The 18543-nt window shown below is 44.5% G+C and overlaps 1 protein-coding gene across 7 annotated transcripts; it reads left to right on the top strand.

The window, feature by feature from the left end:
- Positions 1-254: 254 nt before the first annotated feature.
- hmgcs1 (3-hydroxy-3-methylglutaryl-CoA synthase 1 (soluble)) lies at positions 255-13809 on the top strand. 7 transcript variants are annotated; one of them, XM_071351913.1, is made up of 11 exons: positions 368-473; positions 2713-2778; positions 4050-4507; positions 4817-4942; positions 5837-6001; positions 6965-7133; positions 9593-9763; positions 10125-10231; positions 10552-10677; positions 10939-11096; positions 11407-13809. In XM_071351913.1, the coding sequence occupies exons 3-11, from the start codon at positions 4060-4062 to the stop codon at positions 11497-11499; spliced, it is 1563 nt and encodes a 520-aa protein (XP_071208014.1). In that variant the 5' UTR covers positions 368-473; positions 2713-2778; positions 4050-4059; the 3' UTR covers positions 11500-13809. The 7 variants fall into 7 exon arrangements, with proteins under 7 accessions (XP_071208010.1, XP_071208013.1, XP_071208014.1 ...); XM_071351906.1 differs by lacking the exon at positions 368-473 and adding an exon at positions 1050-1171; XM_071351909.1 differs by lacking the exons at positions 368-473; positions 2713-2778 and adding an exon at positions 255-338.
- Positions 13810-18543: the final 4734 nt, after the last annotated feature.

Consider the following 18543-nt stretch of genomic DNA (forward strand, 5'->3'; position numbering starts at 1 on the left):
GCAGGATGAGGAGATCCACCAATACCATGCACGTGAATATCCAGCCCCTGGTCGTCAAGGAGACACTTCAGCTTCCTCGCGGATTCGAGCCTGGAGGTCTCTGACTACCTCGCCAGCAGTCAGACGTGCTCCCTGATTGGTCCATACTCTCTCACCATACACCGTCATTCCCTCACCCCATTGAACCGCTTCGACTGCTGCGGCGCATGGTCTCTCTTTACCTCTCGTGGATTGGTCGGATACGTAAAGGGGTGGGCAATGCCGAAACTTCAGAACTTTGGATCTCTGTTATGATTGGACATGTATTCGGCACTTGGAAAACGGGGTGTCGTTCACAGGTACAGTACACTCGTCATATATAAATGGATTGATGTTTTGCATGTTGAAGTCATTCGTTACTGCCAAGAAAGTGTTAAGGGACTAAAGTTTGGCTGGTTATATAATTGAAGTGATAGACCACTTACTTTTTCAAGGTGAGTACACGGATTGATTACGGGATTGCCTTTCTCCAATCCACACGATGGTATACTGGGCTATAGCGGTACAGGCTACTGTAAAAGTAATTATACCTGTTAAATAGGCTACACCAATTTTTGGTTTTATGGAATATATTATTTTAAACTAGGTGACGATAAAAGTTAAGCTTCTGTACACGAGTCAAGATGGTCAACGGAGTGTTCTGTCTGTGATGGATAAATCATCAGTATTCTGTTATCTACTTTGCGGTCAAAATTGGTCATCTAAATTGATATAGCCTAAGAAACGTTGCTCCAAATTAGTAGCCTAGACGACTATTCATTTAGGTGCATATCAATTTTGCTCCAAGTTAGATTGCTGAGGGGTGCTGAATTAAGTTGCTAATTATTTTATGGTATTAGTAGAATAGATCCTAAATCTAATCTTGGATGCATATCGTGCTGCCAGGTGTTGCCCTTTTACAAAGTACCACTGTTATTACAAAGTAACAAACGTGGTACATGAGAGGAACTCACGAGAGCGTGCTACATTGTAACATTCTACGTCGAACGGTTGTTCAGAGAATTCGAAACGGAAGCTGGTCCGTCCGCTCTTTCGTCCGACTGTGGTCACATCGAGTTCTGACCTTATGATCTGGTTAGCTAGCCTCTAAGGACAGCAAACAGACATCTTGTCATTACCCTATGATTGTAAGGTAAGATGATACCTATCGTCAATGGTTTTGTGAATGTTCTCGATGACTGATTATGTGAACAGACATATTTTGCCATAGCTAGTAATCGAATGTCCTAAGTAGCTAGCTAGCTGTCATCAGCTAGAATTTGATTACATGGCTTGTAGAGATTGTAGCTGTAGTTAGCCCTGTTATGGCTATCCTCTTCCACTATATTGTCGTTCTGACACACTTGATGGCAGACCAACCATGGACTTGCAGAGCTAACATTAGCTAGCTAGCTTCCAATCAACTCTCCTTCTTGGATTTTTATTAGCCAATTAACGTTAGCTAGGTAAAAAATCACGAAAAAGGAGACGATAGAGGAAATAGTAACGCGTAGAGCATGCTAGCGCAATTACTCACTACTGCAAGACATCTGCTGATCACATTGTTTGCTTCCCTGATGATCAACACTTCCCCTATTCCCTTTTTTTCTGCGTTAAAGTCGCTCAGTTTTCACCCCACCCAGTAGGAGGCGTCAATGCACCTTTTAGGATGTAGTCCACAAATAAAAATTATAATAAGAAGAAGGCTGGTATGTTTTTCAGACTTCCCCCACAAACCAATGTAATCCTTCAGTCAGTTTAAAATGTCTACTCAGATTCCTACACAGGCTCTAACCTGAGAAGGTGGAGTATCTTCCACAGTGGTGGAAAAAATACCCAATCGTCATACTTGAGTAAACGTAAAGATACCTTAATAGAAAATTACTCAAGTAAAAGTCACCTAGTGAAATACTACTTGAGTAAAATTCTAAAAGTATTTGGTTTTAAATATACTTAAGTATCAAAAGTAAATGTAATTTCTGAAATATACTTAAGTATCAAAAGTATAAATCCTTTCAAATTCCTTATATTAAGCAAAATGGTAGGCCTTCATTGTGAATAAGAATTTGTTCTTAACTGACTTGCCTAGTAAAATAAAAAAGATTATAAAAAAAATATTTTTAAATTTTAAATTTAGCCAGGGACACACTCCAACACTCAGACATAATTTACACATGAGGCATTTGTGTTTAGTGCGTCCACCAGATCAGAGGAAGTAGGGATGACCAGGGATAAGTGCTTGAATGGGACCATTTTCCTGTCCTGCTAACCATTCAAAATGTACTTTTGGGTGTCAGGGAAAATGCATGGATTAAAAAGTACATTATTTTCTTTAGGAATTAAGTAAAGTAAAAGTTGTCAAAAATATAAACAGTAATTTACAGATACCAAAAAAAAGTAGTACTTTAAAGTATTTTTACTTAAGTACTTTACACCACTGATCTTCCGACAGTATTCCCTGCAATGTTTCTGCCGTGAAGTACTGAAGATCCAATAATATTTTTGCCGCTTTCACAATGATATCCAGTCTCTTAGATTTTTTTGAAAATGTAGTCGTCCTGTACAATTAACTCAACAAAATCCATCTTCACCATTAGTATTTCAGAATCTTTTATCTGATGAACGACATCAATAGACTGCTGGTTATCCACTGCCATAGCTTCATAATCTCTACTCTCTCAACAATTTTCACAGCCTCCGCATAGAAGACCTGCTCGACAGCCCTGATCCTCGCTACATTGACCTCCTTTACCCTAACAGGTGAATTCTCAGTGAATTCTTGACCGGTGGACAAAGTTTTTTACATTTTATAACGTTGTAATAGTTTTTGTACATATGCTCATAGTACAGGTTAATTGACATTCCCAAACTATTACCAGCATGTTGTCCCTAAACCATGAAGCCTCGATATCCAGCGAATCGCCAGAGATGACACCTTTATTCTGCGCCCTACTCTAAAAATCGTCATTTTCCACTTTGTACGTTGAAAGTTTAAAGAGCCACAAAGCTTTTTCCTCTTGCTCTTTCGATACACATGTAATCACTATGATACCGCTCCTGATCACTCTGACCCGACTCCACTTCGTCTGTCACCAATTTAGTAACCGCAAACAGGTCTCCCAAATTAACATCCTTATTCATGAAACATAATCCAACCAGAAACTGCTGTTCATTTCCAACTTGTGCTATTTTAGCTCCATTGTTGTTTATTATCGTCATTCTTTTTTTTATTTTACCTTTATTTAACTAGGCACGTCAGTTAAGAACAAATTCTTATTTTCAATGACGGCCTAGGAACAGTGGGTTAACTGCCTTGTTCAGGGGCAGAACGACAGATTTTTACCATGTCAGCTCAGGGATTCGATCTTGCAACCTTTCAGTTACTAGTCCAACGCTCTAACCACTAGGCTACCTGCCGCCCCATTCTTACCAACTTCACTCACGCCAACAGAAACAAACATTTCATCCGCTTCCGCTATTACATGACCTGCCACCGCTGGGCCAGATTCAAGTTTGTCCATCCACCTTCCATATTCCTCCACTCCGAAACCTTTTATCCTTCTCCTATTCTCGTTGTAGCTAGCTAGCGTCTCCATTCTGTCCAACATCGCAGTGCGTGTGTTGCCAATGGGCTTGTGTGTTCATTTAGCAAGGAAGACAATATTTGCAAGCAAGCTTCAACACACTGGAAGAACACTCAGAACAGGTGTTATGCAAGCTGCCATTTTCCCAGTTGATTTACTTCAGTATGTATGTTTGAAATATTATGCAACCAATAGAAAATACCTTTTGATACCAGCTTCAGAATAACATTCAGATTGGTTTTGTTGGAGCGATTGATTAGACTGCTAAGTGTCTTTGTGCAGAAGGTCCCTGGTTCGCGCACCATGGTCTGGATAACGACGTGAACTACTCTGTTGCACTTAATTCCCTTATCAACCTATTGACCTCACATTCCACCATGAATAAAAACTCCCCATATTAACATATCTCTAAAACCTCTCTTCATCCTTATCTTCTCTCCCAACCAGCTCATACAGAATGCCTGGATCAGCCCAAGCCAACGGCGAGGCCACGTGGCCCAAAGATGTGGGCGTCATCGCCCTGGAGATCTACTTCCCCTCACAGTACGTGGACCAGGCCGAGCTGGAGCAGTTTGACGGCGTGTCGGCCGGCAAGTACACGGTGGGCCTGGGCCAGGCGCGTATGGGCTTCTGCTCGGACCGCGAGGACATCAACTCCCTCTGCCTGACGGTGGTCCAGCGGCTGATGGAAAGGAATGGCCTCTCCTACGACCAGGTGGGCCGTTTGGAGGTGGGCACTGAGACCATCATCGACAAGTCCAAGTCGGTGAAGACGGTGGTGATGCAGCTGTTCGAGGAATCGGGCAACACGGACGTGGAGGGGATTGACACGACCAACGCTTGCTATGGGGGCACCGCCGCCCTCTTCAACGCCGTCAACTGGGTGGAGTCTAGCTCCTGGGACGGTGAGAGGCGTTGCTTTTAACGTTGTGTTGACATTGTGTCAACGTTTTGTTGACCTTCTCAAGTGTGGTGTGTTTGACTGTGTGTGAGACTGTCTATTTTAGTCAAATATTTGACTGAAGAACAAACAAGACGTATTTCTTAAGTCTGACACACTACCTCTAAATGGACCTAGTATGCTGACAATAGAATAACCTTAAATCAAATGTATCAGTCCATAATGAGAGAAGAAATCATCTGTTATTCATAAAGAATATTCAGTATTTGTGTTACCTGTCTGCTTACTGACATCTCTTTCTGCCCCCCTGCAGGTCGTTATGCCCTGGTGGTGGCAGGAGACATTGCAGTTTACGCCACAGGAAGTGCCCGGCCGACAGGGGGCGCCGGTGCGATAGCCATGTTGGTAGGGCCCAACGCCCCACTGGCTTTTGACAGAGGTAGGTCAATATCCTACTGTGTGTAAATAGTTGATGTTGACAAGCTGACTGAAGCATGACTCCCCCCAGCCTGCTGACTGAAGCATGACTCCCCCCAGCCTGTTTATTATAGACACAGTTCCTCTGTTGTTGTTTGTTTAAGTCATTCAGGTCAATATCAGTTCAACAGTACAACTCAGACCTATTGTATTGACACACAAGCGTGTACACACACATGCATACATACACACAATATCACTCACTGCTCATCTTACTGACGAATACACAGCTTTGTTTACATTTCAACAAGCCATGCGTCAAAGACACCGTCAGTACGTTTCCATCTCATAGATAGCCAGCCATTCATCCAGTGTCTGTCTGCAGTAGAGATGACCAGGGATGTTCACTTGATAAGTGTGTGAATTAGACAAGTTTCCTGTCCTGCTAAGCATTCAAAATGTAATGATCACTTTTGGGTGTCAGAGAAAATGTATGGAGTAAAAAGTACATTATTTTCTTTAGGAATGTAGTGGAGTAAAAGTTGTCAAAAATATAACAAGTAAAGTACAGATACCCCAAAAAACAACGTAAGTAGTACTTAAAAGTACTTTACACTGCTGCTGAAATTCCAATTCCCTTCAATGCTTTTCAATGAGGAAAATGTGGAATTGGAATTTGGTTTACTTTCTGAATTGACTAGAATTGACATGGAATTGACCCCAACCCTGCTCTACAATGGGTAAAATAAATTATATATATTTTTTAATTTCACCTTTATTTAACCAGGTAGGCTAGTTGAGAACAAGTTCTCAATTACAACTGCAACCTGGCCAAGATAAAGCAAAGCAGGGCAGCAAAAACAACAACACAGAGTTATACATGGAATAAAATGGTGCGTCATGTTTGACCTTGCAGGTCTGCGGGGTACACACATGCAGCACGCCTACGACTTCTACAAGCCAGATATGGCGTCAGAATATCCTGTGGTGGACGGAAAGCTGTCTATCGAGTGCTACCTCAGCGCCTTAGATCGCTGTTACTCTGTCTATCGCAACAAGATCCATGCACAGTGGCAAAGAGGTGAGAGAAATTAGCATTTGTACATTTTGTAAGATGCACTTTGCTTGTTTAAAAATTGATAACAACATTGTTCATTTCAATGCATCCACCATACCTTTTCAACAGGCCGTGGTCAATTCAAACACTCGGGTTAATTCAAACACTTTAGGCTAAATCCTAAGTAGGTAAAGTGGGCTTAGGCCAGGCCTATAGTTCCCTTTATAGTCTTAAGTAGTTAACTAAGGTTCATTTCCACTGCGGCCTGAAATTGGTTTAGTGAAAGTAGTGTGTTGCTAATGTCATCGCAGAGGGTAGTTAGGTTAGGTACAGGATTGGACAGTGATCCTGAATACTTTGTCCTTGTGTCACCTACCTCTATAGTATCAGAGAACATTTTAACCAAAGCTTGTATTTTTGCCCACTATCAATATGGAACTTATCCAACCATGAGCTTGATTGAAATCTTGGTACGGCCTTTCTAGCAGACCTGGGTCAAATACATTATGCCAAATACTTCCAATATGTGTATTTCAGGTGTGCTTGACTTAGTTTATAGTTTGGGACTAGTCCATTGTTTCTGTTGTTCCTGAGATAGCTTGGGTATTTAAAAGTATTTGATACTGTAGTATTTGACTCCAGTCTGTTCGGTTTTATCATTGACCATCTGAGTAAAACTTGTGTATTTTGTTTTAGATGAGTTTATTAGTTACATGCACAGGGTTGCAGGGGACAGGGGGAGCAACTAGGTGACTAGTGGTGGCTGTTCAGCAGCCTGATGGTCTGGTGGTAGAAGCTATTGGCCAGTTTTTGCATTATTGGCCAGTTTTTCAGTTTTTGCCACGATGCTCAAATACTGCCCGCGTCTGAGTGATTGAAGCGGGGAGAACAGGCCGTGGCTCGAGTGGCTGAGGTCCTTGATGATGGTCTTGGCTTTCCTGCGACACCTGTCAGTTTGGCTCAAAACATGTCCTATGTTCTACACAGAGGGTGTGGACAAGCGTTTCAGCCTGGAGGACTTTGGCTACATGGTGTTCCACTCTCCCTACTGCAAGCTGGTGCAGAAGTCCTTAGCCCGTCTGGTGCTCAGTGACTTCCTCAGCCACCCCAGGCCGAACACAGAGACTGGACCGTTCAGTGGCCTGGAGGCTTTCAGGTTAGAACTCCACTGTCAGGCTTGCACCTTATTAGCTACGTAGTTCACTACTTTTTGATTGGTCATAAATTACCATAGATATATTATTCCCACACACATCTACAATTTATTTTTATTTTTTATTTAACCTTCATTTAACTAGGCAAGTCAGTTAAAAAAACTACAGGATTGGTGTGTGTCCCCCACGGGACAGTAGAGCTAATGTAGGCTAATGTGATTAGCATGAGGTTGTAAGTAACGAGAACATTTCCCAGGACATAGACATATCTGATATGGGCAATAAACCAATTAGGGTAATAAACCAATTAGGCACATTTGGGCAGTCTTGATACAACATTTTGAACAGAAATGCAATGGTTCATTGACTCAGTCTAAAACCTTGCACATACACTGCCATCTAGTGGCCAGTGTATGTGCAAGGTTTTTGTAAATAAATTAAAATAAAAACTTATTTACATAAGTTTTCAGACCCTTTGCTATGAGACTCAAAATTGAGCTCAGGTGTATCCTGTTTCCATTTATCATCTTTGAGTTGTTTCTACAACTTGATTGGAGTCCCACAGTTAACAGTGCATGTCAGAGCAAAAACCAAGCCGTGAGGTCGAAGGAATCGTCCGTCGAGCGCCGAGACAGGATTGTGTCAAGGCACAGATCTGGAAGGGTACCAAAAAATGTCTGCAGCATTGAAGGTCCCCAAGAACACAGTGGCCTCCATCATTCTTAAATGGAAGAGGTTTGGAACCATCAAGACTCTTCCAAGAGCTGGCTGGCCACCTGGCCAAACTGAGCAATCGGGGGAGAAGGGCCTTGGTCAGGGAGGTGACCAAGAACCCGATTGTCACTCTGATAGAGCTCTAGAGTTCCTCTGTGGAGATGGGAGAACCTTCAGGCCTTTTATGGTAGAGTGGCCAGATGGAAGCCACTCCTCAGTAAAAGGCACATGACCGCTTGGAGATTGTCAAAAGGCACCTAAAGACTCTCAGACCATGAAACAAATCAAATCAAGTTTATTTTATATAGCCCTTCGTACATCAGCTAATATCTCGAAGTGCTGTACAGAAACCCAGCCTAAAACCCCAAACAGCAAGCAATGCAGGTGTAGAAGCACGGTGGCTAGGAAAAACTCCCATGAAAGGCCAAAACCTAGGAAGAAACCTAGAGAGGAACCAGGCTATGAGGGGTGGCCAGTCCTCTTCTGGCTGTGCCGGGTGGAGATTATAACAGAACTATGCCAAGATGTTCAAAATATTCATAAGTGACAAGCATGGTCAAATAATAATCATGAATAATTTTCAGTTGGCTTTTCATAGCCGATCATTAAGAGTTGAAAATAGCAGGTCTGGGACAGGTGGCGGTTCCATAACCGCAGGCAGAACAGCTGAAACTGGAATAGCAGCAAGGCCAGGCGGACTGGGGACAGCAAGGAGTCATCATGCCCGGTAGTCCTGACGTATGGTCCTAGGGCTCAGGTCCTCCGAGAGAGAGAAAGAAAGAGAGAATTAGAGAGAGCCAAGATTTTCAAAATGTTCATAAATGACAAGCATGGTCAAATAATAATCAGGAATAAATATCAGTTGGCTTTTCATAGCCGATCATTAAGAGTTGAAAACAGCAGGTCTGGGACAGGTAGGGGTTCCATAACCGCAGGCAGAACAGCTGAAACTGGAATAGCAGCAAGGCCAGGCGGACTGGGCCTGGTTCTCATCAGACCAAGATTCTCTGGTCTGATGAAACCAAGATTGAAGGAGGAAACCTGGCACCATCCCTACTAAGAAGCATGGAGGTGGCAGCATCATGGTGTGGGGATGTTTTTCAGCAGCAGGGACTGGGAGACTAGTCAGGATCGAGGCAAAGACGAACGGAGCAAAATACAGAGATCCTTGATGAAAGTGCTCAGGACCTCAGACTGGGGTGAAGGTTCACCTTCCAACAGGACAACGCAGGAGTGGCTTCAGAACAAGTCTCTGAATGTCCTTGAGTGGCCCAGCCAGAGCCTGGGCTTGAACCCGATCTAACATCTCTGGAGAGACCTAAATAGCTGTGCAGCGACGCTCCCCATCCAACCTGACAGAGCTTGAGAGGATCTGCAGAGAGGAATGGGAGAAACTCCCCAAATACATTTGTGTCAAGCTTGTAGCGTCATACCCAAAAAGACTCGAGGCTGTAATCACTGCTAAAGGTGCTTCAACAAAGTACTGAGTAAATGGTCTGAATACTTATGTAAATGTGATATTTCAGTTTTATTTTTTTATAAATTTGCAAAGAAATCTAAACCTGTTTTTGCTTTGTCATTATGGAGTCGTGTGTAGATTGATGAAAAAAAAATGATTTCATCAATTTTAGAATAAGACTGTAACCTAACAAAATGTGGAAAAAGTCAAGGGGTCTGAATACTTTCCAAAGGCACTGTATATATATGACTCTAAAAGGCTCTATCCTTCCGTCTGTGTGCTGAGCAGGGAGGTGAAGCCGGAGGAGACCTACTTCAACAGGGATGTGGAGAAGGCCTTCATGAAGGCCAGCACAGAGATGTTTGATCAAAAGACCAAGGCTTCCCTCCTCGTCTCCAACCAGAACGGCAACATGTACACCCCCTCTGTCTACGGCTGCCTTGCTTCTGTCATCGCACAGTAAGTCTCGTCTGAATCAGAGTCAACTCATTTTACATAATTAAATTATCACATGAAAACTTACTACTTGAATTAGTCATCAGCAAGAAGAAATACACATAATATTAGTGTCATTATTACTGTGTAATTATGTCTGAAAGTACAGTGTGACAACGTTTGTAATTACTGTGTTACATTGTCCTTACTGACCTAAGCACAGTGTAAATACAGTGTAACTGTGTTATTACAATAGTTATACAGTATTTAGACAGATCTCAGCACTGTAGCAATAAGGACACTGTAATTAAGTGTTGCTAAAATGATAGTTATGGAGAGGCACACATAGGGAGTGTTTGTGTGTAACACGTTTGTTCCTGGACAGACACACACCTCAGCACCTGGCGGGCCAGAGAATCGGCCTGTTCTCCTACGGCTCGGGGTTTGCCGCCACACTCTACTCCCTCCGAGTCTCCCAGGACGCCACGCCTGGTAGGTTCACCTCACACTGGGGTCGTCACCTGTATGGGATGGGGGAAACACCTTGTCAATAGAGATGGGTTCCACTGATATTTACCCTCCAAGGAACTAGAAATTAACCCGTTTCCCCTTCCCTCTAGTCTTGACACTTCTGGATTAGATGGCTGAGCAAATGAGGGGAAAGAGAATTGTCTAATGCTAGGGGTTATGAACTGAGCTGGTTGTTTTTGGACTGAGCATTGGTTATTTAGTTGAACTATGAATGAGTAGGTATTGGGTCTTTCCCGGGGTCTGTATTTAATGTCTGTTGGTTGGCCGTCTCCCTCCCTCAGGCTCTGGATTGGATAAGATCTGTGCCAGCCTGTGTGACCTCAAGGCCAGACTGGACTCCAGGAGGAAGGTGTCACCTGCCATGTTCGCTGAAAACATGCAGCTGAGGGAAGAGACCCACCACCTAGGTATGTCCACACACACAAAGACACACACACTACACACACACTACACAGACACACACACAAACTACTCACACACACACACACTACACACACAAACACACACACACACACAAACTACTCACACACACACACTACACACACAAACACACACACTACACAGACACACACACACACACAAACTACTCACACACACACACAAAAAGGCCTGAGCCTTTATTGAACTCATGTTTCATTTGAAGCCATGTCCGTCCCTTTCCCATAAAGCACCGTACGTGCCCCAGGGCGCTGTGGAGGAGCTGTTCCCTGGGACGTGGTATCTGACCCGGGTGGACGAAAAGCACCGTCGGGAGTACTCCAGATGCTCCCTGAACGACGACTTGCCCCTGGAGGCTGGCCTGGTCAACTCCACCACAGCCACTGAGGTACAATACAATTGTATTGTTCAACGTAAATCAGAAATCAAATAATTTATAAATGAAATAATATTCCCAACCCCGCAGACACTACTCATACACATAAACTAGTGGCTGGAAGCAGCACATTGTATGGAGGCTAGGTCACTGAGAGACATTTAGTTTGCATGCAGGCACCACACATAAAAATAACTAAATGCACACAGAGACAGAAAAAAACAAGCTCCATTGTTCCTTAATTAAATCATTATATTAGCTACATAAAAAGTGACATTAGAAAACAGGAACTGATTTTTACGTGTGGCTTCCTTATTCCCAGCAGCACATCCCAAGCCCAGTGAAGAAGATGCCCCGCCTCCCCGCCTCCACAGCTGGTCCTGAGGCGGTCACCGTTAGCAATGGGGATCATTAAGCTAAGCTTACCTCTGTGAGGTACAGGTAGACATGGAGGACGAACAACAAAGGACATTGGAAACACAATTATAATGCTAGCAGAGAGGACCTTCTCCTCAGAGATATGTTTTCTAACATATTGCTGAATGCTGCGTAAAACCAAGCTATCACATCGTAGAATTTATCTTCAACCATCATTGCTCTCTAATATGTAACAGGGAGTAATATTATATGAAATGTGTGTGTTCCATTGGATGCATGGAAAGGAAAAGTGTTTGTCAAGGTAGCAGACATTCCTGAAACTAAAATCCTCATGATTCCACATAATTCCTGAGCCAGGGTGAAAAATTTGATCAGATTTCGGCTATTAAGATTATGTTTTACATAAGTTTGCATTTCCCTTTTTCAAAAAGAATAAAATAAAGTATTTATAGCCCAACAAATTCAACAAGCTATTTTTATTTAATTTTGGACCAATTCTTTGTTCAAAATATTTTTTTATCTTATCATGGCGCAAACTTAACAGTGAAAAAAAAAACAATGTAAAAAAATAGAAGCTCCATTTTAAGTCAACTATTATGTTCACTCTTAGCACCAAGAGGAAATGGAAGCTTGAGGAACATGACTGCCTGCAGGCCTTTGGGGATAAAAAGGGAAGTGAGGCCTCAACTCTGTTTGTTTATCAAATGCTGCTGCTACCGTTGCAGCTTGCTGTAATGACTTGAGCTGTACAAAGGAGCTACACCCCTACTATACCTTAAGATTGACCGCTTTCAGAATACTTCTGTTTGCTATATAGGGGAAACAATAACAATAATAATTAGGTGGGCGCTTATATTTATCCTATTTCACACGTGTAAATTGGAAATGAGTTTTTTGCATATCCCAACTCCCCCCGGAGATACCCTCGGAGAGTGGGGTCACGGCCAGGGATCAGACGTTATTGACAGCAACCCTGGAGCAATTAGGGTTAAGTACCTTGCTCAAGGGCACATCAACAGATGTTTCACCTACTCGGCTGGGGTATTCGAACCAGCGACCTTTCAGTTACTTGCCCAATATTCTTAACCGCTAGACTACTAATAGTCAGAATTAGTTTTCTCTTAGGACTCTTTGTTATACCACCATGAACAAATATCAGGGAAGAGGGACTGAACGGTCTGAGTTACATTTAAGTAATTTAGCAGATGCTCTTATCCAGAGACACTTACAGTAGTGAGTGCATACATGTTCATATTGTTTTGTACAAGTCCCCCGTGGAAATCGAAACCCACAACCCTGGCGTTGCAAGCTCTTTGCCCTACCAACTGAGCAACAATTCAACAACATGTTTAAATCATGTGATCAATGTTTCCCACGGCGGTGATTGCACTACAGACTAAAATGAAATGCCTCAATTGAGCATGCTGTTTTATAAGAGCTTTTATTCTCACCAGGCTCTGATAATCTATACAATATGTAAAATAACATTTTGTTTGAGTTCTTGTTTGTCCTTAAATATTTTTGGGGAAAACATTTCAGCAGATAAATCTATTTCCTGGAATTATGTAAATTGACATGGTCAATCTAGTCTCAGTGCAGAAACTTTTAAATCAGTTTTAAAAGACATATGTCCAACAAGTTATTGTTTTAATGTAGTGTGCAGAAGAAAGTCATGTTCTGTGTCCCTACAACGTGTCTTTCCTTACTAGACTTAAGGGACCGGATGCTGTCCTGAAATGGTTGCTTTCTCCGAGGTCTCAAATGTTTTTTGTTGTTGTTTTTTAACACTGACAGGGATAGGACTAGTTATAGACTGTAAAGAAACCAAATCTTGACACAGGCAGAAAATGCTCCGGCAGAAATACCTGCAAACATCAGCCTTAAAGGGAACAGAGTTCGGGGGCATACTTATTTTTTCTTTCACATAAATGTTTTGCATTTCTTCTGCAACGTTGTGCGACAGAGTTGCACACGTGGCTCACTTATAGTCCATTTCCAATCTCTCAAGTTTGAGAAGCCTTACAATAAGCATGTACTAAATGTAGAAAATAGCTATACTCATAATAATGTACAGATATTTTAATTTTAAACAGCCAAGATAAGTTGCCTCTATGTTTATATCTGTGAATGGCTGATGTTTACATTATGTTTCTCTGAGATCAGATAATTAAAAAATATAATTGGTGAGTAATGTATAGTACTAAGATTATTTATATTTGTAGATATAAATAAATTGGCGTCTGATCAAGTGTCTCTTTTATAGCAACGATCTGTATAGAGATGATGTAATAACAAGGTAGAGATGTATTAAGAGATGAACTGAATAATAAATATCTGTTCATTTAAAGTGGCTGTTTCCTGCTTATTATATGGCTATAGGGTGGGGGTATCCAGATTTCCATACCTTTTATAGATGCGGTAAAAAGGCCAATGGAACTCCCAGCTCTCTTCCCAGCTCTGCAGATTCTGCTGTGAGAAGGCAGAGTCATTAGATCATTTATTTTGGTATTGTCCATATGTAGCTCGTTTTTGGTCACAGGTCCAGGAATGGCTGAAGAATTGCAACATTTGCCTAGAACTAACGCTACAGATAGCAATACTGGATGATTTGAAAAGCCATAGTCAATCAATCAATAATATAATCATTATTTTAGCAAAAATGTTTATTTTTAATTTACAATCTGTAGAAGCTATGCGAATAGGAAGGTTCAATTCTTTTGAAGCATCACAGCACAGTTGAAAAATATATGGCAAATAGAAATCCAAAATGGATGATGTTGAGAGATAGATGGGAGGGGTTGAATGGAGCTGAAGGGTGGGACTAATAACAAGATAAACAATGTAAAGCATACGGGATCTGTAAAATGTATATAGGTTCGGAACCTTTGAAATAGCACAGTTACAAATAGAAATCAAACTGGATGGACATCAGAAATAGAGGAAGGACTAAGAACAAACAAGAGAGAACTATTATAAAGTAGACTGTGTCTGTAAAATGTGTATAAGATGTATAAATTGAAGGTAAAAGCAGAAGTGTTTTAGTTTACTCCAATTGGGGGATCGGTTGTAGGGTTTGCGGGGAATAATAATAAAGGTATATTATTTTAAAAAGTATGTGTGTATGTATATATGTGTATGGATATATATATTTACCCCAAAAATATGGGGGATTGGAAATGATGCAGACAATTACATTGGAAGCAACATTCTTTCCGCAATATTAAGCTGATCCACCCCTTAAAGAAAAAAAAGAACTAGGACATGTTCAGCTTCCAGGAATTGTATACAGATCCTTGCGACATGGGGCCGTGTGTCACGTTCTGACCTTTATTTCCTTTGTTTTTGTCTTTATTTAGTATGGTCAGGGCGTGAGTTGGGGTGGGCAGTCTATGTTTGTTTATCTATGTTTTTCTATTTCTGTGCTTGGCCTGATATGGTTCTCAATCAGAGGCAGGTGTTAGTCATTGTCTCTGATTGGGAACCATATTTAGGTAGCCTGTTTTGTGTTGGGTTTTGTGGGTGGTTATTTTCAGTCTTTGTGTGTGTGCACCAGACAGAACTGTTTCGTTTCGTGTTATTCTCGTTTATCGTTATTTTGTTTGTTTAACGTATTCTATTGAAATGGATACTTTTCACGCTGCGCCTTGGTCCTCCTCTCTTCCTCCATACGACGAACGTTACAGAACCACCCACCACAAAAGGACCAAGCAGCGTGGTAACGGGCAGCAGCGATGTCAGGACTCCTGGACATGGGAAGACGTTTTGGACGGCAAGGGTTGCTACACATGGGAGGAGATCCTGGCTGGAAGGGATCGCCTCCCATGGGAACAGGTGGAGGCAGCTAGGAGAGCAGAGGCAGCCAGAGAGAGGAGCCAGCGATACGAGGGAACAAGGCTGGCAAGGAAGCCCGAGAGGCAGCCCCAAAAATTTATTGGGGGGGCACACGGGGAGTGTGGCTAAGCCAGGTAGGAGACCTGAGCCAACTCCCCGTGCTTACCTTAGAGAGAGAGGGACCGGGCAGGCACCATGTTATGCCGTGAGGCGCACGGTGTCCCCGGAGAGCAGGCATAGCCCGGTGCGGTACGTAGCAGCGCCTAGTATCGGCCGGGCTAGAGTGGGCATCGAGCCAGGTGCCATGAAGCCGGCTCAACGCATCTGGTCTCCAGTGCGTCTCCTCGGGCCGAGGTACATGGCACCGACCCTACGCATGGTGTCCCCGGTTCGCCAGCACAGCCCAGTGCGGCCTATTCCACCTCGCCGCACTGGCTTGGCTACGGGGAGCATTCAGCCAGGTAGGGTTGGGCAGGTTCGGTGCTCAAGACCTGCAGTGCGCCTCCATGGTCCGGTCTATCCGGTGCCACCTCCACGCACCAGTCCTCCGGTGGCAGCCCCCCGCACCAGACTGTCTCTCTGTCTCCTCACTACAGGTGCTCCCGTCTGTCCAGCGCCGCCTGAGCCGCCCGTCTGTCCAGCGCCGCCTGAGCCGCCCGTCTGTCCAGCGCCGCCTGAGCCGCCCGTCTGTCCAGCGCCGCCTGAGCCGCCCGTCTGTCCAGCGCCGCCTGAGCCGCCCGTCTGTCCAGCGCCGCCTGAGCCGCCCGTCTGTCCAGCGCCGCCTGAGCCGCCCGTCTGTCCAGCGCCGCCCGTCTGTCCAGCGCCGCCTGAGCCGCCCGTCTGTCCAGCGCCGCCTGAGCCGCCCGTCTGTCCAGCGCCGCCTGAGCCGCCCGTCTGTCCAGCGCCGCCTGAGCCGCCCGTCTGTCCAGCGCCGCCTGAGCCGCCCGTCTGTCCAGCGCCGTCAGAGCCGCCCGTCTGTCCAGCGCCGTCAGAGCCGCCCGTCTGTCCAGCGCCGTCAGAGCCGCCCGTCTGTCCTGAGCCGCTAGAGCCGCCCGTCTGTCCAGCGCCGTCAGAGCCGCCCGTCTGTCTTGAGCCGCTAGAGCCGCCCGTCTGTCCTGAGCCGCTAGAGCCGCCCGTCTGTCCTGAGCCGCCAGAGCCGTCCCCCAGTCAGGAGCCGCCAGAGCCGTCCGCCAGTCAGGAGCCGCCAGAGCCGTCCGCCAGTCAGGAGCCGCCAGAGCCGTCCGCCAGTCAGGAGCCGCCAGAGCCGTCCGCCAGTCAGGAGCCGCCAGAGCCGTCCGCCAGTCAGGAGCCGCCACCCAGTCCGGAGCCGGCCCTCAGTCCGGAGCTGCCCCTCAGTCCAGTGGGGCCATTTAGTAGGGTTGCCAATCCTAGGTCGGCGGCGAGGGTCGCCGTTCCTAGGAGGGCACTAAAGCGGACAAAGACTATGGTGGAGTGGGGTCCTGCGCCAGAGCCGCCACAAATGCCCACCCAGAACCTCCCCTATAGGTTCAGGTGTAGCGGCCGGAGTCCGCACCTTGGGGGGGGGGAATACTGTCACGTTCTGACCTTTATTTCCTTTGTTTTTATCTTTATTTAGTATTGTCAGGGTGTGAGTTGGGGTGGGCAGTCTGTTTGTTTATCTATGTTTTTTTATTTCTGTGCTTGGCCTGATATGGTTCTCAATCAGAGGCAGGTGTTAGTCATTGTCTCTGATTGGGAACCATATTTAGGTAGCCTGTTTTGTGTTGGGTTTTGTGGGTGGTTATTTTCAGTCTTTGTGTGTGTGCACCAGACAGAACTGTTTCGTTTCGTGTTATTCTCGTTTATCGTTATTTTGTTTGTTTGTTTGTTTAACGTATTCTATTAAAATGGATACTTTTCACGCTGCGCCTTGGTCCTCCTCTCTTCCTCTATACGACGAATGTTACACCGTGCATTATCATGCTGAAACATGAGGAGATGGTGGTGGATGAATGGCACGACAATGGGACTCAGGATCTCATCACGGTATCTCTGCATTCAAATTGCCATCGATAAAATGCAATTGTGTTGGCTGTCTGTAGCTCATGCCTGCCCATACCATAACCCCACCGCCACCACGGAGCACTCTGTTCACAACATTGACATCAGCAAACCGCTCACCCACACGACACCTTACACGCTGTCTGCCATCTGCCCGGCACAGTTCAAATCAAATTTGATTTGTCACATGCGCCGAATACAACAACCGAATACAACAGTGAAATGCTTACTTACAAGCCCTTAATCAATAATGCAATAAGAAGTTAAGAAAAGTAAGTGTTAAGTAAAAAAACAGATAAGTACATTTTTTAAAATAAAAGTAGCAGATAATTTAACAGTAGAAGTCAAATAACAGTAGCGAGGCTATATACAGGGTGTACCGGTACAGTCAATGTGCGGGGGCACCGGTTAGTCGAGGTAATTGAGGTAATAGGTACATGTAGGTAGAGTTAAAGTGACCATGCATAAATAATAAACAGAGTAGCAGCAGCGTAAAATAGGGGCCTGGGTAGCCATTTGATTAACTGTTCAGGAGTCTTATGGCTTGGGGGTAGAAGCTATTAAGAAGCCTTTTGGACCTAGACTTGGTGCTACGGTACCGCTTGCCGTGCGGTAGAAGAGAGAACAGTCTATGACTAGGGTGGCTGGAGTCTTTGACAATTTTTAGGGCCTTCCTCTGACACCGCCTGGTATAGAGGTCCTGGATGGCGGGAAGCTTGGACCCAGTGATGTACTGGGCCGTACGCACTACCCTCTGTAGTGCCTTGCGGTCGGAGGCCGAGCAGTCGCCATACCAGGCAGTGATGCAACCAGTCAGGATGCTCTCGATGGTGCAGCTGTAGAACCTTTTGAGGATTTGACGACCCATGTCAAATCTTTTCAGTTTCAGTTGAAACCAGGATTCATCCGTGAAGAGCACACTTCTCCATCGAAGGTGAACATTTCCCCACTGATGTCGGTTCCGACGCCAAACTGCAGTTAGGTCAAGACCCTGGTGAGGACAACAAACACCCAGATGAGCTTCCCTGAGATGATGTTTGACAGTTTGTGCAGAGATTCTTCAGTTGTGCAAACCCACAGCTTCATCTGTCCGGGTGGCTGTTCTCAGACAATCCTGCAGGTGAAGAAGCCGAATGTGGAGGTCCTGGTCTGTTATGGTTACATTTGGTCTGCGGTTGTGAGGCCGGTTGGACGTACTGCCAAGTTCTCTAAAACAACATTGGAGGCG

The sequence above is a fragment of the Salvelinus alpinus genome, chromosome 18, assembly GCF_045679555.1.
Source record: "Salvelinus alpinus chromosome 18, SLU_Salpinus.1, whole genome shotgun sequence".
NCBI lineage: Eukaryota > Metazoa > Chordata > Actinopteri > Salmoniformes > Salmonidae > Salvelinus > Salvelinus alpinus.